We start from the raw sequence: 22017 nt of genomic DNA on the forward strand, positions 1-22017 counted from the left end.
TTAAAACTGTGCTGTTCACAGACAACTTTCCAGGTTGTGTTTTCACTTCTGTTTTATGTATCCAAGTTCTTGCATTGAAAAGAAAGGACCACAAGGAAATGCTTGACCATTCAAAGCAAATGCTTCCTTGCAAACAGAAAGAAAACACAGATGAACCCTAAATGTGTTTGTTCCTTCCCCCACCTCCAATTCCTCCTAGTTCTGGATCTTTTTGAAAGGTATCTTTGATCCATTGCTGTTATTCTGTGTTATGTGGCCAGTGATGTCCCTTCAGCCAGGAAGACTATTGATTAGACCAGTGAAATTGCTTTTTGAAAGGCACATTGAGCCCAGTAAAGGATTTTTGTTGAAAGTGAAATTTTGGATGATGTTCAAAGCCTCTCCTGGAAAGCTGCCCACTTGCATCGTCCGAGCTACCTGTGATATCCCAGCTACCTGTGATATCCCAGTTATCTTTTTTGTTAAGAAAATTATTTTTCTGTGTATACAACAAAGCTAGTCACACACTGTGATAACTGTTGTCTTTCAGCTAGAAAACATGAGAATGTCCCAGCCCTCTGGATTATTTGGTATCCAGCAAAACAGCCTGATGAGCAAGCATATCTGCTCTTATTATTTTTTCCATAAAATTAAAGAAATTATGGAGCTTAAGGCAGTTGCTAATGAATCAATTCTAATTTACAGGCTCAAATAAAATCCGCATTAAGGCTGACAAACTGTAGCTTCAGGTAAACATGAAGCATTTCCAATGCAGACCTAAATGTATTCTGTGCTGGATGTTACAGCTTCTGCCAGAAGAGCAGGAGGGTCAGGGGTCCCATTTCATGGCAGAGGAGGCAGAATCCTAAAGAATATAAATGCAGTGGTCTAGCCCTTAGGAGGTCACTTTCTGGCATGCAAAAGCAGAAAAATCAAAAACTAATAACATTTCTTTCTCTTTTTTTTTTTTAATTTAAGCAAAGAAAGAAGCAGATGATTTTTCTCTATAGAATCACTGTTTGCTAAATATTTTTGCATCACCAATTGTATATTAGAGGTGTTTGTCCCATGAAATCAGAGGCAAATAGGTTTCTACACATGCACAGGTCAGTCACTCATGGACCTGTATTTGCCTCAGGAAGAGCATCTTGCAGAACCCAACTTCTGTGTGTGTGCTCTTAAGCAGAAAGATGATCACTGCAGCAGGCAGGGTCACTTCCTTCTGTGTTTTCTTCATGGAGATCAAGCTTTTTGGAAAAAAGTACCTCATTTCAGGAGGTGCATCCATGCTGGGCAGAATGATGGAATAAAGCTTAGCCATTTGTGCCTAATGCAAGGGTGTTGTCTTGTGAATGATCAGACTGGGGAGTTTCTCTTACAGGCCTTGTATGAACACATTATTTTGGTTTTTAGCTTATGTGATGATATTTTTTTTCTCCCACTCAAGTGTTGCTGTTTCTAGTCTTTGCTTTGGCTTAATCAGTATTACACAAGATAACTGGTTTTGTGGGAACACTTTGTAAAAATGTTGCAAAACATATTGTTATGTCTGCTATAAAACATGCAATGATTATTTTTGCTGTCATTGTGGGTTTAGTCCTAGCATTTTATTTGTGAGGATGTTGGTATTAAAGAAATACCTCCTGGAAGGGAAGGGCTGTGCCATGTCTCTTCTCTTTTGATAATGAGCTGATGAAGATGTCGGTGTTTGCCATCAGCCTCTGCGTGCTCACTGCTGAGCTTCCCCAGGTGATGGCAAAGTCCTGACTCCTGCATGTTTTTGACACTTCAGGGGCCCCTCAGCTTCTTGACCTGTCCCTCTGTCTGGTCTGCTTTCTGACTCTCATCTCTGTTGCTTTCCAGATGCAGTAATCGGACCCAGTGTGCGGTTGTTGCCGGCCCTGATGTGTTTCCAGACCCGTGCCCCGGGACGTACAAGTACCTGGAAGTGCAGTATGAGTGTGTCCCTTACAGTATGTATCCTGATATATTTGCACTTGCTATTTCAGTAGAGATTTATTGTGGAGATTGGGACAGCCTTGAGCTTGTCTCTTGTTGCTCAAGGGCAAGTAAAGCAGCCCATGTGCTTCATATGAGACTGAGCTGATAAGATGTGAAAAATGGTTCTCTGTGTCAGGTTTGTGCTTAGGTTAAAAATATCCTAATAATGTCTCCCGTGTTGTACAGCATAACAGTGACATATTATCTTTTGGAAAACACCTGGGAAACCCCATTAGAAAAAGCAGACCGGAGGAGTGAAGCACTATTGCTGGCTTGCAGCTTCTCTTTACAGAGGTTTATGCTTGCAATCATACAGCAGTGTGCTTCAACTGACCTATGTCCATGTAATTGGTGGCATTTGATAAGTGCCTTAAATACAGTATTGTATCACCAAGGAGGTAGGAAGCTATTGTTTTGGGTAATTTCATGTTTGATGGTAGAAAAATACTGATTTATAAGCTTCCAAAGTTACAAAGGCAAATTACAGGCAAGCCATTTAGACTGAATTTTTGAGGGTAGAAAGCCAGTCACCTGAGATGACAGCAATATGTGCCAAGTGGGAAATTCAGAGCTACAAAAAGTTGTGTACCTCAGAAATTGTTTTCTGTGGAAACCAAATTTGTTACATGCAGTTAAGGCCCTACTGCCAAAAAGGGTGTACCCGAAAAAGGAAATAGCAATGATAATACGAGAAGGGCACTTTTTATTAGCAGTTGTAGAGAGCTGAGCGGTGAATAACAGCACCATTTCCAGGTTTTTTGTTTCAACAGGCCAAAGCTTATTGTAGCACACCTCTCAAAATAATAAAGCAGGTATGGGAATGTATGCTTTCAGCCCACAGTGTTGTATTGAGAGAGCAGCAGGAGGCATCAATCTGCTGAAAGCCAGATTTTGGCTCGAGGACTAAGACCATCTTTGTTGCCTCAAGCATGGGCTGCAGGAGAGCAGACGTGGCTGAGCAATGACAGGCACCCTGTCCAGAGGGGAAACCAGAGCTTACAGACCCTGGGGTGGTCCCCATCCCCCAGGCAGGAGGTGGCCACCTGCCTGCTGCTGCAGCCTGGAAGGACTGTGTGGTCTTTGGTTTCTGTGAAACTCCAAGACTGCCTCTCTGAGTAAGGGGGACCTCTCTGTTGTGGGACTCAGATACTCTGCTGGCAGCAGTCTCAGTGTGTCCATACTTGATTTTTCTAAACAAAACTGTGAAGCTTCTAAATGCAGTGATGGAGTAATTTTTATGGGGTGAGCTATTAAACTCATGGAAAGATTGACATCAGGGCTTAGGATCTACCCTATGAAGCAGAATATACTCCAAATTATAGTTTAGAGTTATTCCACTCTAAATGAGGCTTTTCATTTCAGAAGCAACACTGTGCATGGAAAGGGTTAGGGAAGATTGGTTTCAACTTATCACAGCAGGTTGTATTTCCCTGTGATTTATGATTTGCATGAGGGTATGCTATTCCCTCCAGAGACCGGGCTGGTAGAGCAGTAGTCATTACCTGGTACCCCTCCACAGCCTTTGTTGCACATAAAACAAAGAGGAACAGTGGTGCCTTGTGAGAAAGGCAATATGTCAGTATTACACCCCAAAGTATTAATTGGCCCTGTGTACAAGAAGTAGAACAACTCTTGTGAGAGGTTGCTCAGTGATAAATGTACAGTAGGGATTGAGTATTTTTTAATGATCTGAATATAGGGAGGAGAAGAATGACAACTGACATGCTGCTTTTGCAATTAAGGTAGGAGCTTTGATTGCTGCTTCCTCCATTTCCTTATGAATCAAATATAGGGCCTCTGCAATAGAGTTAGGGGGGAAAGACAAAGGGCAGGCACATGATGAAATAGGGTCCAGTCTTCTGAGGTTATTGTTGTGTGTTACCTAGGAAATTTTGGGTCAAATCTTCATGTGTTGTTGTTATTCAGAGTAGCACCAGTGAACTAGGTTGTGTTTAGGAAAACTGTGTCCCTTCATGTGCTGACATGGAGTGGGAGACCTAGAGCTCAATTTTATTCTTCTCCTGCCTCAGTCTCTGCCTGGCTTTGTTGCTGCCTCTATTTCTTCCCTCAGAACGGTCAGATTCACTTTGTAGATAGATGTTCCCCACCTGGGCCCCACGAGTGTCCCCTATGTGAAAACCATCCAATTGATGGGGGAGGTGTCAAATTTGGGCAAGTAGGTCAGCAAAGGCATGCCTGGACCAAAGCCACGCCTGGTGGATGAAATCTGTTCCTTCTTTTCTGCCCTGTTATTGTCAGAGGTCAGTTCTTGTCACTGAGCCCACATGCCTCAGCCCCTGTGCAGCCAGCCTTTGGGGAGTGGTGGGGTCTGCCATATGGCCATCTGCTAAAGGAGCACCTCAGTTGCATAATGAAAGAATTAATATTTCAGCAGGCAGTTCTACTTGTGTGCAATTCCAGCTTGCCTTTGTCTGGTTGGATGAGTTACTCCTCACAGTTTCAAATTATTCTGTATGGACAGAGAGTGGGTTTACCCAAGTGTTGGCTGAGCAGCAGAAGGGAGGGTGTGCATCTCAAGAGGAGAGGGTTTGGGAGTCATCTTTAACAGATGTTGCTAGGACTGACCTTAGGCACTTGTGCTCAGTATAGTGCTAGTGTATATGCTCCCCCAAAGAAAAAAATATGGAAGATTTAAAACTCCATTCATTAGTCTGTTTCTCTTGAGATTTTATTATTTATTTATTAACTCTTCTACCACTAGCTCATATTGTTTTCTAGAGGAAATCATCCCCCTTTTCTCTCAGATGGGGGAAATCCAAATGTCCTCTAACTTCAGTAGCTCATATATTGTAAAACATCCTTTACATTACCCCACGCACTGCATTCCTGTGTGTTCACTAGGTACCCCTGACAAGGAGAGTTTTGTGAGGCTGCAGTTACTCTCACCATGTGGACAATATGAGAGATGATTATGCAGATAGCCCAGTCCTGTCCTCATGTTCCTGATCCTGTAGTTGCTTTATCTGGTAGCAGCAGCTTTCTACTAGAATGGACAGTCATTCCAGGACACCTGGGCTTCTTAGGTTGCCCTCTGACAGTGAAAAGTAGGTAATATCAGCAGGTAAAAAGATAGCAGACCTAATTTGTTAGGCTTCAGTGGCATCAGTTGTCCTATTTTTCTTGTATCAGAAAAAATAATCCAAATAATTTTGTCTTTCCCAAAGCAGGCCTTAGCATGTGGCATGTATTTCTCTTAACACTTGCTAAAGCAAGGGTACTGCCCCTTTTCTTCTGAAATACTTTATTTACTATTCCCGTTTTCTTAAATAGAATTTGCTTTAAATAATTACTGACCAAGAGAGATTTTCCATGGTTCTCAACTGAACATGTACTGCTGCAAACCTGCAGTCTGCCACTGCCAGAGCTGTGGACATGTTTCATTGTGGAGAGGTGACTGAGCTGTTTTGTGCTGTGTGTGAGTATGAGAAACCTGACATGGTGAGGGTCCCCTTGATCCACTACTCTGTTGTTTCCTGCTGCATTCCTTCCCTCTGCTCTTCTCCCTTTACAGAGCAGAGTTAAATGGGTAACAGGAACAGCAGTGGTGGAGGTGGTTTTGTAAAGCTAGGTCAACACTCTCATTGCAGAAACACTTCACTATCATCTTCTGGTGCTTGTACAATCCTGTTCTCATGGTGCCAGTAGTCTAGGAGTAAAATTTTTCTTATTTCACCTTTGTAATGTGCTAAAGGCCTTCCTGTTTTACTCATGAGCCAGCGCAGAAAGCAGACAAGTGATTTATCCAAAGCTCTACATGAGACCAGTGGCCAGCAAGAGAGCCCAGTTTTGCAGGAGCAGTGGTGTTGGGAGAGCTGCCCAGCTAGTTGTCACTCTAATCAGACACATTTTCTATCAATAACAGGAGAAACTCAAACCCACCCTTTGGTTTTGCTAATGCTGCCTCTGTATGTATGTGACACTTCACAGCACAAACCAACCATGTTTTAGTAGTTCTGGAGGTATTTTGGAGAAGGAGGAATGGAGTGAGCAACCCAGCTGAGGCTCCCTTTTCTCTCTCAAGCACATGTGCTCTGTAGGACATGGCAGTGGCACTGCCCTTCACGGGTGGCACTCCAGATCAGAAGAGGGGGAAATGCCAGCATGCGGGCAGCTATTGCCCGCTGGCTTAGACTGAAATTTAGGGATTGTCTGCATTTACTTTTTATTTGGGTTTTGAAAAATGGTATGAGTTGAAAGCACCAGAGGTATTTTGGAATGCTTTCTACTGTTCATTTCCCTGTAGAGAGAACCTTGCAGGCTCCCAAGGACCCAGCACAGTGTTGAAAAGAGGACTTAGGTGTATCTGAGTCAGATTTACCTTCAGTTTATCCTGAGCTCCTAGTTCCTTTAGGCTCTAGGTTTTGAAGGTCACAGAATAACTTGTGCACTGTTGTCCTTCAGAAGCAGTCTGCTTTTTTAACAGAGAATTAGAAAATTTAAGCAATAGGATAGGGCAAAGTGCCAAAAGGGTGGTGACTCAATGAGGACAAGCCCATTGCTGCATTGATGGAAAGGATGGCAGCAGCAGGAGGGTGCCTCGGGCATGGCATATCCCACTGTGATGATAACCTGCCTCACACCCAGGCCACCATCAGCTTTTAATATTGGGGAGATCTGTTCAAAGGGATGTTTCTTGCAAGGGAAAAATGCTCATGGCTTCCAGGGAAGGATGAATTGTTCTTTCTTTCCATTCTGTTTCTTTCTGTGTGGGCTAGTGTGAAGGCACCACATATCTCTGGTGCTTACAGAGAATTTCCTTCTTCTTTAATACTAACAAGAGGAAGGGAGGAAAAAAAAAAAAACAGCACATGAGCATATTTCATCCTTTCTTTTCTTAGGACTCTTTTTCTTTTTAAACATGGAACCTGAAATCACATTTCCCAGTTGCTGTAGTGATGGAAGAAAAGGTCATAGCCTTGCTAGAAATATTCCTTTTATTGCTGATAGAAGAGGAGATGGGCTCACGTATCAATAAAAGTGAGGGATGGTAAGTGTGATGTGGGAACAGAATTCAATAAAGTTTTATTGTATCACAAGTGGACTGAAGTGCATTTAAAAACATTAAATGAAGGCTCACAATATCTGCTCTGCTGGACCTTAGGGCCCGTGAATAGACAGATAATTGAATAATGACATTTTTAAGAGAATACAAGCACTAGAAAGCAAACTGATATTTTCATTGCTCTAAGATTGTTGGTAGAAAGGGAGAGAGAAGGGGGAAGACAGGACAAAATTGCAATCTGAAAACAGTTTAATGAGACCACTTTTCCCAAGAATACAGTTCCTAATTATTTCTGGAGTGCTGTAAGGCCATTATGTGGCCTCTAGGCTTTCCCTCTGTGTTTTCTTGCTGCCTTCTCCATCAGTAGAGAAGCAATGTTTGCCCACTGAGAGCAGTGCTGTGTTTTGTTAAACAAATGGACTTGCAGCTTCTCTGTTTTCTTTTGCCCTGGGTTTTTATGTTTGCTTTGTTTTTGTTTTCTCCCTAGAGGATTTGGTCCCTCAAGGCCCAGCAGGGAAAATTGCAAATGTTCCCAAGGGATTAAGCCTGAATTTTGGCATTTTGGCCAGTAATGAGTGAATTCCTTCCTGAAGCCAGGCCTCCTTTGTTTTATTTGTTAAAGATATTATTTTTGTGCATGAGTTGGGAAGAATAACTAAAACCAAAGAAAAAACAAACAAGAAAACCTCTAAACCAAAAACCCAACAGCAGACATAACTATCCATTATGATTATTTCTGAGCAGGGAATCTTTGTCTCCTGCTGACAAATTGCCTTTCTTCCAGTGCTTACAGTTTCCAGGCATTGCAGTCAAAAAAGCCTATTTTTTTTTTTTTTTTTTGTACTCACTGAAATTCCCAGCTTTGCTTGCTAGCTTGTTTATTACTATTTTTTTTTTAATCCATAGAGGCACAAATAAAGAATATATTGCTTATCAGTCTTCTTTTACTGTGTGTTTGTGGGGAGAGTGCACCTACACAACAGCCCATTGCAAAGCACTCTGAGTTAAAATAACCTGATATTATGGGCCTTTGCAAACCTGCAGGCTGACCTATCTGAATAGTTGCATGCATAATGTTCAAGAAAGGAAGGAAAGCTAAGAGCTAGGGAAATAAAGGTATTTGAAAACTCAAAGTAGCCTGATACAAAGGGAAATGAACATTTTTGTAAGGCACACTGAAATAAATGGCAACACGGTTAATTTTTGAATATGAGATGAGTTTGGCTTAAAATAAGGAAGTTAGGTGGTTTCCTGTGTGTCTGTAATGTATACTGGTTTGAAGGTCTGCTGTCAGCAGGAACATAATGGATTTTCTTGTGGGGAGAAGTTAGATAGATGTTAGGCAATTTCCATAGTAGGAAGGCCATCACTACCTGGCGCATCTCTGAGTTCCAGCATGCTTCTATGAAAAGCCAGCTCCTGTTGGCTCCTGTCATCTCTGTCCTTTCCTCTAGGCAGAGAGACACTTCTTCATGTCTTCCACCCATGCCAGCATGAGCCTTTGCGTGAAAAGTAATTTTTTTTTTTCTTGCTCTCTCCTGAGTGTTTAGCTGATTGCCTCCTGAACCAGCTTGCTGCTCCCTAGTCCCAGGCTTAAGGTATTGAAATGCCTCCATGCAGTGATGCTTTCTGTCTTTAAAGAATGCATTGGTTCTGGAAATCTCCATGTTCAACAGGTTTTGCTCCCATATGTCTTGGAGTTGCACAAGCTCTCTTTGTCAGAAAAGTCACCACAGTGCTGTGCTTGACTCCTTTAGGTCTGAGATGATGCCGTGGATGAGAGCTGGAGTGTGGTACAGCCTGGGCAACCTATGAACTTCTCAGATGATCATGGGATGCTTGATTGCACATTTGTTGATATTTTTGTTATATTTTGAAGCTTGTACAGCTGGGAGAAATTGTTTGTTTTTTTTTTTTTTTTTTTTTTTTTAAGACTATAAAAAAGTTTCTGTGGTAGAGCACAAGAGGCAAATTTCATATCTCTCCCCACCATCACCTCACTCTCAGAAAGTTTGCAGTGTGGAGACCCAGACTTTAAATAAGTCAAAGAATTTAGTGTAGGTCTGTTATGTGTTTCTCACATAGGCTGTTTTTCTTGATATAGAGCCCTGTCAGTTCTCCTGAGGGCCTCTATAATTGGTTTATTGTGGAAGTTGAAGGTGGAAAACTGATGCGTAGTGTAAGTTATTTTATGAATATTATGAATGTAAGGGGGTAATTTAATTCCTTGTATGACTTTTATGCACTATTTATTCCTTTCCAATACTGACCCATAGCAGCTGGATTTTTAGTGAGAAAGTGTATAGGTATGGGTTTGGTTTGGTTCTACTCATTTAAACTAAAAGTTGTTTAAAATCTTTCAATCTGTTGCCCAACTGCCTTTGGCCTTTGAGTCTGAATCAGAGGTCATTCAGTTGCAGGGAAACTTTCTTTCAGTGTCAGCAAACTTTGGGTCAGGTTCCTGACAACCTGAGGCTGTCTGAATTTGTTAGCTTTCTTCAAGAAACTTATCTTTGTCACAGCCATTTCTAGCATAGTAAATAACTGATATTGCCTCAGCCAAAAAGGGAGTTGTAGCCAATACTGCATAGAAAGAAGAATGAAAATATGTGATATTCTTCGATAAAGTAATAGGCTGCAGTCCTCCCACATTCTCAGCTGATGGTTCCATATCTAAATAGTGAGACATCTTTGTACTATCTGAAATGGATTTGTGCTACCCAAATAAAGATGCTGACAAAACATAGCCGCCTGACCCCTCCAAACCCTTTTCTGGAGCACCAATGGGAAGAATGCCACTGGCTTTAGGTCATCTGTACCAAGCCGTGTTTTTCAACTCTTTCTGACATGACACTTGTAGATATTTGCCATGAATTTGCTGCCTAAGCATGAGCCCACACTTCCCAATTGTCTCCAAACAATTCTGTCATCATTTAGGGAAATATATATTTCTTTCTATTTTTAATAACCTATTGCCTAAATTGTGCTATTATGCCAAGCACCCTCTGGAGATATTGATATGGATTTCATATGTTTTATAACAGATCTTCATGGAAATAATATTTATTTTTCCAGGTTTTATTCCTATTTTCCTTTAATTTCTCTTACAAGAAGTATTGCAGAGGTTTCTTTCATTGGTGCAAGCAGTGTAAGGAGATTAAGACCATCCTTGCCAGGTGCTATTATAAATCCACAAAAGAAATGAAATACATTTATTGGGTTTTATTCTGGCCAATAGGGAGAACAGAATATGTGTATCCAGTGGCTAAGTTGAGGATTGAAGTTCATTTCTTTCAGCATATGAGGGAGGAGGAGGGAGGGGGGAAATTTGAGTATATTAAGGCAAATCCCTTTAGTGTGTGAAAGACGAAAACGCATCTTTCCAGATCTAAAAATACAACTTCGTTGAGTTTCTTTATATTAAAAGAGCTCCCAGGAAGAGAGCCAAATACATCTGAATGTATTACTTCTTTCCCTCATTTCCTCCACTTTTCTTCCTAACAACATTTCCAGTCAACTTTTAACAATATCGGCCTGCATGAAACCAGTGGTTCTGTGCACCTCAGCTCTGGCAGAGGAGACAAACATGGACTGCATAGTATTTGATTTTTGTTAGCTGCTGTTTCCAAGAGGAGTAAAACGGGAGGAATTGTGGAAGAATAAGGCAAAAGGGCCTTCCTCAGGGTATCCTTTTGAAAAATAAAAAACCAAACAAAATCCTGCAACTTATTTCTAAAGGTTTCTTATCTTTAAAATAGTCATAGCACATCATTTACCTGGGCTGATTGCCAGACTATGCAGAAATGTTCTGAAGGACTTTTTGAGGTGTGTATTTTTCTTTTTTTTTTTTTTTTTTTTTTTTTTTTTTTTTTTTTTTTTTGAGGGGAGGGGTGGGGTGAGGGAGTGGGGAGTGGAACAATGACCAATTCAGATTACAAAAGATTTATTCCAGTTGATTTCACAGATGAATGTATTGCTGAGGGTCTAAACTAATCTCCTCCTCCAAAGTCCTCTTTGACTCCATGGGTAACTTAAAAATGTCTAATGTAGTTTTAAAAAATGCCTTAATCTCATTTATCTTTAATTTCTCTGTTCCGCTCTACAAGCCCACATAAAAAGATTTACAGTGGGTATTTATCCCTTCCAATATCAAAAGTAAATTCCCTTCCAGATCTCAATTTTCACTGATAATCCTCAGAGATGTATAATTTTAATTTACCTTGCAGATGACGTCTACCTGGTTTCTCTCTCTGCTTTTATGAAGGTATTATTCAGCTGCACCTCATTAACTCTGGTTTGTTTTTTTGGTTTTTTGGGTTTTTTTCTCTTCTCTCTTGTGTGTCTTGAACAGTGTCTGTGAGTGGAACTATTGTCTTGTCCTTTGCTGGAGTGCACATGCTGTTGCAGCTGGGGCTGGCATGTCACCACATAATCCAGCTGAGTCTTTTCTTTTTATCCCAGGAGAGGCAGCGTCGGGGCCTTGTCCTTTTTATTTCTTTAAAAATTAATAATCTCACATTTTTCCATTTCATCCCTTACAATGGCTTGCAGGACCACACAGATGCACACTCACGCACCTGAAAGCTTCCAAAACCTCAGATGTTCAGATCTGCAAAATAATGGTTCTACTAAACAGAACAGGAACTATTGTGCTCTTGGGATTTTGAAAATGAGTCTATTATATTTAGGTGCCCTAATGAAAGCTGAGCTTCCCTGGAAATCTACCTTTAATGTCTGTATAGGAAACACTCTGGCATCATTCCACCTATGTTACTATTTAAAGCAGCAAATTGTGCATTTAAGTGCTATTCTGAATGCAGCCCTAAAAGATGGTTCCACGTTTCTGCCGCAAAACTGAAGGGTGGAAGGAATGTAAAGTCCATGGGGCAAATGCAGACTTGAGCTTGAGTATTTGACTTTGAGAAGAAAAATCAGGAAACAATGTATAGATGGTGTTGAAGATATTTTTTATTAGTCAGACGTGGCTCAAAACATTGAAATTTTAAGATAAATTAGTTTCATAGTCTAGCCTTGTGTGGGAGAGCAGAAAGGAGTGGCTAGTGACTCTCTTTGGTATGAAATCACACTGTATCTCTACTGGTGGTCTTTTCCTTATCACAGGCTGAAATTAATCCTGCTTCAATATAATCACATTTGTATCCTGCTGCTGCTTTGGGTATTTACACTCAGGTTTGGCAGTGCCTGAAACAAGACTTTCAGTCTGTAAGCAGTGTGGAGCTGAAGGTGTGCAGGCAGCAGTACTAAAATGCAGCAGAGAAAAGATGCTCCGATCCCACAGGCACACCTGAGCCAGCTCTGATGCCGACCTTTTCATGAGATGCAGAGGCACAAGCTGCAAAGCAGGGATAAATTTGCCACGTGGGTGTTTTGTACAAGGCACAGTTGTACCCCTGGTTTCACTTGGCCTTTCCCATTGGCACCACTGGGACCCTCCCAGCCAGGCATGTGCTTAAAGGTTTGATGGATGTCAGCTTGTGTGTTTGCATCTTATATATGGTGTATGCAACTAACAGAAGCCTGATTTGGGGGGTCCTTTATGTGCTCAGGCTGGGGTTTCAGAGGAGAAACAAATAGGCCTTTGTCCATTTAAAGACTTACTCAGAAGAGTGAGCATGTGCCATGTACATTTCCAATGAAGTCAATAATTAAATATGTTCCAGATGACTCTGGTGGGGGAGGATATTAGTAATTACCAGAAAGTGACAAATCTACATTCTGTGGCTGGTACTTTGAAAACAAAAAGTCTGTGTTTCTAATAGAATCCATTAAAAATATGACCTGATTCAATTGTCATGTTTCAGTTAAAATAATGTCTTAAGTTTTAGACGGTATTTTCTGATTTTTTTTTTTTAACAGTCTTTATAGAGGTATAGTAGTTGTCTTTCACCACATGCCTTAGATGAGAGCCCATAGAAACACTTGGGAGTTTTCTTGTTGAGTTGGAGGGAATTTGGATGCAGAGAGTAAAAATGGACAGTATTTAAATCAGTGCAGCCTTGCCTATTAAACAGCTTGAGTCTGAGCCTTCACATTTGGGAGAAATTTGTGGTGCAGTGATGATATTATGGAGAGATTTCCAGAGAAAAAGAAAAGCGTTTCTTTCTCAAAGAGGACTGGTCTGTTCTGCCATCTTGTCTCAGAAATGAAATTAAATGGCTGACAAAGTCTCTAACCAGTTCTAGAGTATACAAAAACAATCATTCACATTTTTCCTTGGTAAAAGGAATGTCACAGAGCTGTGGTTTGGGCATGCAGGGAGGAGACAGGAAAGGCCAAATCTCAATCAGAGTTGAAACTAGCCTGTGTTGTGGCAGATAACACAAAGCTTTTTAAAAAGTACTTTTATAGCAAGAGTAGGTCTAAAGAAAAGACTAGGAGTGATACTTGTTTAAGGTGATCACCCCTCTAATGGAGATAAAGTGGAAGCATTCAATGTTACCTGGTTTTTGTTCCCTAATTCTTTAATAATCCTGGTAGGCCTTGGGCTGCCTGTTCCTTTCAGGTGGAGGACCATAAGTGTGTGGGAGCAGTGGCTTTCCTTTTATGAAACTGTGAGAGACCAGCTGCATCAGCCAAATGTTGACAAGTCTATGGTCCCTGGTGGAAATCATCCCAGAGTGCTGATGGAACTAGCAGATGTTATGGCAAGACCCCCTCTTGATCATTTACTGAGTATCTTGGGAGTCTGGGGAGGTCCCTGCTGACTTGAAGGTAGCCAGTATTATTCCAATTTATCAGAAGGACTGTTAGTCTAACCCCAGTTCCTGGAAAGTTATGAAGTAGATCATAGTGGAGTACTATTGACAGGCATTTAAAGAATAGTCTGGTTGCCAGGCACAGTCAGCCTGGGTTCACACAGGCAGATCCCTGTTGAAATAATTTTGTATTCTTCTTTGACAAGGTCATTTGCCTAGTGGATCAGAGGTCTGGATATAGGATGGGAATGCACTATTAGCAAGTTTGCTGATGATCCCAGACTGGGAGCTGCTTTTAACTCTCTTGAGCGATGAGGGGCATTGCAGAGGGAGTACAGATAGATTGGAGCATCAGGCAATGATAATTGGGACAAAATTTTACAATTGCTGGATTCTTTGGCTGGTGTGGGGGAGTGGCAGCTCTGCAGAAGGGGACCTGGGGATGAGGGTTGACAACAGCTCAGTGAGAGCCAGCAGAGTGCCCTGGCAGCCCAGAGGACAATCCCCATGCTGGGGTGCATCAAACACAGCATAACCAGCTGAACAAAAAAGGTGATTATTCTGCTGTACTAAGCATTGATGCAGCCTCCACCTTGAGTCCTGTGTGCAGTTCTGGACCCCACAATAAAAAAAGGATGTTAAAGTGCTCTAATGCATCCAAAGGAGGGCAGCAAAGCCAGTGAAAGGGATGGAAGACTGCTCCTGTGAGGAGCCGCTGAGAACTTTGGATTTGTCAAGTTTGGAGAAAAAGAGTTCAAGTGACAGCCTCATTGCTTTCAACAGATTCCTGAGGAAAGGATGTGTTAGAGAGAGGTGCTGAGCTCTGCTCCCTGGGATCCAGTGATAGGACACATTGGAATGGTTCAAACTGTGCCTGAGGAAGCTTAGTCTTGGCATTAGGAAGCATTTCTTTACTGAGAATGTCCAGCACTGGAGGAGGCTTCCTGGAGGGGTGCTTGATACCCCAAGCCTGTCAATGTTTAGGAAGCATTTGGTCAATGCCCTTGATGTTATGCTTTGGTTTTTGGTCAGCTGTGAAGCGGTTCAACAGTTGAACTCTAGATGGCCATTCCCACTGAAGATAAAACCACTTTTGCCATGGGAAGATGCTGATGCTTCCCAGTGAAATGGTAAATGGGGTTTCCAGAGCCCCATGTGAGTGCCTGGAGACAGTTGGACATTGTTGGTGTTATTTGTGGTAAGAAAACTCAAACAAATTGCTTTGCAACACTTTTTCATCTGAACATCTACACTCATGTGGAAATGGGTTTTTGCAGTCAAACACAGCCCAAATCTTATCAATTATGAATGGCTGCAACAGATGGTATATATTATTGTTTATAAGAATAAGTGATACGTTTCAAACAAGAAACACATGCTGCTCAGCAGCTTTAGCTGCCACTTCTGAGATGGGAACCAAATCCCTGACCTTGTCTTCCCCTCCACTTGTTGGATAACATCCTATTTTAATAACCAAAAAGTAAAGACCGTGAAATATTGCACGATGGAAAACTGTGTGCAAGCACCAATTCCGGTGTAAGAGGATCCTACTCTTTCTCAGCTTGCTGGGAGCTGCACCTGTCTGGGCAAGGGTGGAATTTGTGTTTGCAGCACAAGTATTGATCAGCCTTTCCCAAGGGTCCTTGGGACAGGAAATTTCTGCAAAACTTCTAACTTGAAGTCTCAAGAAGTTTGTGAAATGTTGCTGCAAGACCCGATTGTAGCCTGAGATCAAGGTATATCATGATGATGTTAATGAGTGCTTTGTCAGATACCTGGCTTTGCAGAAAATACTGTGTATTCCTTCAGTTTTTGTTTTCATCTCCATTTGTTGCATTGCCTTATTTTAAAAACTGAAATAATTGCTCTAAATACAGCAGGTGAGAGGCTTTTGGGGCTAAAAGCCTGGCTCTTGAAGAGCTATCCAGATGAACTGTAGCAGTCCTCGGAAATTGGACCAAAAGTCTTGGAAACTATATTCCCTTAAGCTTGTGCCTATTTTGCTATAGATATAAAATTCTATGTAGATGCCTTATCTGGAAACAAATAAACTCTGTAAGCATCTGCAGGATTGGTGCCTAATTTGGTGGAGAAAAGTCCATTTAAAAATCTTCATTGCTCTTACACAATTTGCTACAAAAATCTTTATGATGCAGAATCTAGACACATTGCCAGAACAAATGAGCCAGAGGTATTTTGTGATAGTAGCCATTCAAAAATAGAATCACGATAATTTGTTTATTTTCTGATTTATAAAATTGCTACATCATCTTGGCTGGAACTGCGGGTAGAAAGCGTGCATTTTCTTGCTCTGGTGTTTTAAAATTCTCGCTTAACATTCATAACACATTAAAATACTCATTTCTGTGTCTTTAAAACCAATCATATTAGTTATTCCCCTGCTGAATTTTGTGCTTATTCAAATGCACTCTCTGCTCTCCTTGAAAAGGAATTTTGGCTGAATTTCTTTAGTGCAAAGCCCTTCCTTAGTGCCTTGATAACGCAGTGTTATCTTACTCTGTAATACTTCACCATACAAAGCAATCTCAAACTCAAGGAAGCATGCCAAGAGACACTGGGCAAAAAGCCCTTATGTAAAGTTTGGACTTCTTTCCCTTAACAGTGCAGCATTTGCACAACCTTCTCTTCAGGCAGAGAAAATAAATAAATCAAAACAAAGCTCTAAAGTTAACCAAAAAGTTTTTAAAAGCAGTACTCTTGATATTTATTTTAATGGAAAGAAATCAACTTTGTCACTTTTATCAGACTAAACTTGAGGAATTCTGCAGTGCTCTTTGCTGATAGTGGGACAAACTCCTTGTATTGTGCCCAGATCTGTATGTAAAAAGTTTCCAATGTAGCAGCCTTTTTAAAAGTAGGATTTGATGCCTTTTGGGTCCTGTGTGGGAGCGTGGCGACAGTTAGGCAAGGCCTAAGGGATTTTTTTTTTTTTTTCTTTTTTTTTTTTGGTGTGTGTTTGTGCTCTGGAGCTCAGGATAAGAAAAGGCAGACTTAGGTATTGATGGCCACCTTGGCAAGAGTTGCACCTCCTGCTACCCAACTTGTGCTGCTTGAAAATGCACAAGAGGTGCACCCTTCTCCTTCTACACTCCAACTTGTGATCATCCTTCCTGTGATTCTTTTGGCCCAGCACTGAGTTACTGCATTTAATGTGGCCTTGGCTCTCTTTGCCATGCAGTTTGTGGGCTGCATAAATCCAAGCAGGATGACAGTCTCATTGGAACTCAGGATGTGTGGGAAGGAGCCCCAGGTACTCAAGGTTTGCAGTCTTTCTCATGATATCACAGTCCATGGAAATTAGGTGCACGGACACCATTAAGTAGTGTCAAGATGAGTGCTATCTCCAGAGAGATTATTTATCACTATCCTTTCCCTCTGCCTGAATTCAGGGAGGTTTTTATTGAAAATTCACCTCTCATCTCCCCTTTTATTCTTTCCACTTCATTTCTCACATTCCCGCTTACTCTATCATAAATATATATACCTGCACAGCTGTGACTGTAGCTTTACAAGCTTCAGCCTCTTAAACTCAAATGCTGTTCTTTGCAGGTGACCTCACATTTCAGGAGCAGAGGCTCTCTTGGAACATGCAGGGGCATATTGGCTTGTAGAGCATTGGATTTACAATTAATCAGTCAACTTAAACTTTTTTTTTTTTAACCACCTTTTTCTAATCACGCCAGTAGAGAGTCCCAAAATGTGACCCCTCTCAGGAATGCAGAATTAGCCTAACTTAGTGCTCACATGGCTTTTGTGGTACCAATGGTGTGTTTGTCTTTGGACAATCAATAGGGTCAAGAGGCGAGAGTTTGTCTGGTTTATGTCAGTGTTTGCCTGAAGTCAAATAGGTAGCCAATTAAATTTTCCAATATTGAATGAGAAGAGAGTGGTAGTGTCAGCTCTTCTACAAATGCCTATTAAATTACATGATGCAAAAGTGGCTAAAGATGATTCACAGCAATAATTTCACCCAGTTATATGTTTATTGCATTTAAAAGACAACCAGGGGCTTGATTTCATTGCCAGCTGTGTGGTAGTTAATGATCAGTAAGAAAGCATCAAACTGAGAACAACTTCTGTTTCTAAAAACAGCCTGTCACACTGAATTTCAGACATTCCCAGAATGAACTGTGTGTGTGTAATGGATCTAAAAATAAGGAGAAATATGCTTTTATTGGAGACTAACAGTATATATTCACTGCAAAACTGTTCTTAACTAACAAAGAAAAATCATATGCAAAAATGATGGACTTGCTTCTAAATGCACATAATTGCTCTGACCTACAGCTGTATGACTCCTGATTAACGCTGGCCATAAATGAATGTCCTAACACAATTTTCCAACATATGTAATTAGCAGGGGAAGACAAAATTGTTACTTCCTTTTCAGACTGACATTTTTACTGCAACCATTAGTTTTAAAAACATCAGGCAAGCTCTCTGCCTGCGTGGTCTGTCCAGTATCATTGTTTAAAAATTCATTTGTGGAAACAATTGCACATATGATAAACATCAGTTTGAAAATTCAATTTACTGCATAAAGAATTTGGGGACATAGTTTTTCATAACGTAAAATAAGTCAATTAGAGCCTTCTTTTCACAGACTGCAGGTTTTCTTTCAAGCAAAATAACAGTGATTGGGTTTGGTCTATAAAAGTGTAGGCATTAAAGCTCCAAAGACAATGTGCTACAATAATGTTGAATTGAAGGTGCCTCAGAGAAAATGAATGTTACAGGGTTTTGGGGTTTTCTTCCTTTGATTTTAGGTCTTATTATGTATGTGCCTTGTTAGTTCCATTTAAAGAAATGAAAAATGCAAATATCTCTTGCTCTAAAACATACTTTATTTGAAAAAAAACCCATAAATTCTTTCATGAATTAATTAAAATGTAGCAGCAGGCTGATGTCTCTCTTCACCCAGTGCTGCAGTGGAGGTGGTTCTGTAGTGATGTGTAGCAGCTCTAAAAAAGCATGGCAGACTGGGCGATGCTCTGGACATCACACAGACAAACTTGGCTTCACTCACTTATCTTTCTAGTTGAGAAAGATTCCATTATGTGGGCCTGAATTCTGGACCAGTGGATGCTCCCATTGGGTCGTTTGGGCAGGTTTTTGAAGTGGGGATGGAGCAGAAAACAGAATTTCGGCCCTGCTTGTAGCCATACTTTCAGCTTAAATCCAAATAAAATTTGGTTTAGTTTCTCAGGGAGTGGCCCAATCAGATTGGTCAGAGATGAAGTTTTCTTAGCAGCCCAGTACCTAATGGCAGAGCTTTTCCAACATCATGGTCTGCCAGACCCTAAACCTAACTGAACTGGACTTAAAAACTGATACCGAGGAATCGCTGGAAATCCACATACTCTGTTGTATGTCCCTGCAACGTGCAATTGATCTAAAAGCTGGGAATACTTGGGGCTGGGCACACAGAGGAGCTAAGTGTCTTTGAAAACCTGGTCATGTCTCTGCAAGGCTTAGTCTGCAGGAGTTGATTAATGCAGCCATGTCTGATGCTTATCCTGTTCGAGGTGCTTTGCAGTGGACACTGCCTGCTGCCTGCACTACTCCTGGCTGCTCAGGCAACTGCGTAATTGCAAGAAGATGAGTGAGAAAAATGGCAAGCTTGGCGTGTAAGCTTTGCAAGGGGACTGATGACTAAAAAAAAAAAAAAAGAAAGGAAATTTTCAGTTTAAGGTTCAGTTGTAATTATTTAGAATTTTTGAACACACCATCTCTTTTAATCCAGAAGAGCTAATCCTTGATCCTAATCCTCCCTGCAAAAAATGGAACTCATTGATACCAATGAGCAATACTTGCCTTATATCATTCTAAGGAAGGGCAAGCTCTCTGTAATTCTGTGGGACATATGGACCAGTGACATGCAGATGTTTCATTCTTAGTGTGGGAGTGTTGCAATATGAGGTGTAGGGAGGGAAAGGCAGGACCTGCGGGGCTGTTCATCAGTCCTGTTTTCTTCTTGCTGATGACTTGACTTCTTTGTGTTGGATTTTGGAAGGAAACATTGTCTTTGCTTTACAAAGTGTGATGTTGGTGCTCCAGACTGCATTTCTATTCCCCGGGTATGAGATCTCACTTTACGTTCCTCTGTCTGCTGGATATTACTTTTAGAAAACCTGATAAATAGACTCCACATTATTCCAGTTTAGATTACTTTGGTCATAATGCATCTCTTTGCTCCTCTCTTCCCCTGCTGTCTTTAAAATGTCCAGTAGAGGACTTTACCTGACATTAACTAATTTTTGGTTTGCATCTTTCCCATCTCCAGTGCTAATCTTGGATGAGTTGAAAACTTTCTGTTCCTTCTTTCTTTGCCCTAGAACTGCAGAGCAATGCCCTATGATGGTGCTAAAGGTGATTTTAATTGTGGCTTATAGTTACTGAGTGTGCGTGGTGCTAGGAGTTACTTTTTATTCTTAAAAAAAGCTTCATTTTGTACAGGTGTTTGCTTAAATGTACTTGTGAAAAAAAAGGAAAGCCTTGTTTTTAAAGAGTTTCTGAGAGCTTCAAAATTATTTTTTATATACAAATACGATTTTTCTCTTTCTTTTTTCCTTTGAAATGTGCAGTGAAAACTGCTGAATGGCGATCCTCACATTTTCTGTGTGGATACTGTTCTGTACAAGAGACCTCATGTGTAACAGTGTTGAAAATCTAATCAGGAATGCTTCATGGAGCTGCAAAATCATTGCTGGATAAAACATTTTAGCAGGGAAGCAAAGCTGTAATTTCCAGAGAAGGTCATGATTGCAAACTCTGTGTTGACTGGGTGTGACCTGGATCAATCCTGATTGTCCAGGAGGAAGCTCAGTTATGCCCTAACCTGATGGCCTCTCTTTTCCATCTCAGTTTTCCTTTTGTGAAGCATAGCTGTTTTGTGGCTAAAGGTTGGAAAACAAAGCAAAATTGCGATTACAGCCGACAAGCTCAGCATTCTCCACACTCAGGTCCCAGGTGTGATGATACTGTGTGCAGCAGTGCCATCCTCCACTATCGACTTTGTGGGCAAGAGGTTTCCCTGCCCTGCTCTGTAAAGCCCATGTTGCATACAAAAACCCAAAGTCCCCTTTAGATTTATTAACAAAGAAAGCAACAAAAACTGGAGTGTGGAGCTACACCTGGGGCTCCTCCCCAAGGACTGCACTGCTGAGAGCTGGAGTCCTCTCTGCACACCAAATACAAACAGGGGAGGAGGCAAGATGTGCTTTGCAGAGCTGCTTAACCCTTTCCTGGAAGGAACTGCATCTCACTATCTCTTGGGAGAAGTAGGGGTAGCGGGGAGGATGGGGAGGCAGTTTGGTGTTAATTTTTATCTCCGTCCCCACAGCATGCTTGCACTACATGACTTTTTGTATAATCTAATGGGTAGATTCCTGCTGTTATAAGTAGGGAAATTCAGAGTGGAAGGTCTTGTGACTCTGAAGCCATTGTGTGCATGTCACACGCCTCACTGCGTTAGGCTGCCCTTGCAGTCCTGCTCAGGGAAAGCTGAGAGCATAACAAAGGGCATCACTGTGCCCCACTGGTGCCTGTCTATCTTGGCATTTATTTTCCTTAAGCACCTAAACATCTCATTTCGCTCTTCCCCGCAGCAAATGCCACCCCAGTGTGGTCTCTCAGTGATCCTGAACTCCAGCTCTTGCTGTTGTGTTTTCCACTTTCTTGTGGTTCTGGTCTGTGTGTTTTTAAAGGTGGCATCTTTGAGATCCTTGGCCTCTGCTGGCATTGCTTGGAAAGGAAACAGTAAGGCCTTTATTCAGAGCCACTGCAAGCTGGTGCAGCTCTGGTAGTGGGTATGAGGCGTGTTTCCTCTCCCAGTGTGCATCTGCCAGTCTGGTGTAGCTCTACAGCAAGTGTGTACATGCAAATCTGCTTTCAGTTTTGTTTTACCTTGCCTTCTGCTGTGCAGGCATCAGAAATGGGGGAGAATAATCATTGATAAGAACATCAAATGCCCTGGTGCTCTGTTGTTAGAGACAGAAAGGATGGTGACAGCCGTGGACCATTTGTAGAGGGGCTGTAGCTCCAACCCCCTGCTGTTTGCCTGTATTTGGTGCCCATGGAGCAGCGTCCCTGTTCCCATCCCCAGCTGCCTCAGACCTCATTGACAATGGTTCACTGGTGGTAACAATGCTGGTGGAGATGAAGCTGTCACCTCCTTGGCTATCCCTGCTCGTGGGATGGGCACCACCAGCAGGTTCATGCAAAGACAGCTGCCCTGACCACAGGGTGCTGGGGTGAGCAGCTTCTGAGCCTTTGCCA

The 22017-nt window shown here is 41.5% G+C and overlaps 1 protein-coding gene across 8 annotated transcripts in view; it reads left to right on the forward strand.

The window, feature by feature from the left end:
- Positions 1-22017, forward strand: part of ADGRL3 (adhesion G protein-coupled receptor L3) — a 515246-nt gene that overhangs the window by 302304 nt on the left and 190925 nt on the right. For all 8 annotated transcript variants that reach the window (XM_059844075.1, XM_059844074.1, XM_059844068.1 and 5 more), the window contains one exon: positions 1843-1952. In XM_059844075.1, coding sequence (XP_059700058.1) covers positions 1843-1952 — 110 coding nt within the window. The remainder of the gene's footprint in view (positions 1-1842; positions 1953-22017) is intronic.

Source organism: Haemorhous mexicanus, chromosome 4 (assembly GCF_027477595.1).
Source record: "Haemorhous mexicanus isolate bHaeMex1 chromosome 4, bHaeMex1.pri, whole genome shotgun sequence".
Taxonomy (NCBI): domain Eukaryota; kingdom Metazoa; phylum Chordata; class Aves; order Passeriformes; family Fringillidae; genus Haemorhous; species Haemorhous mexicanus.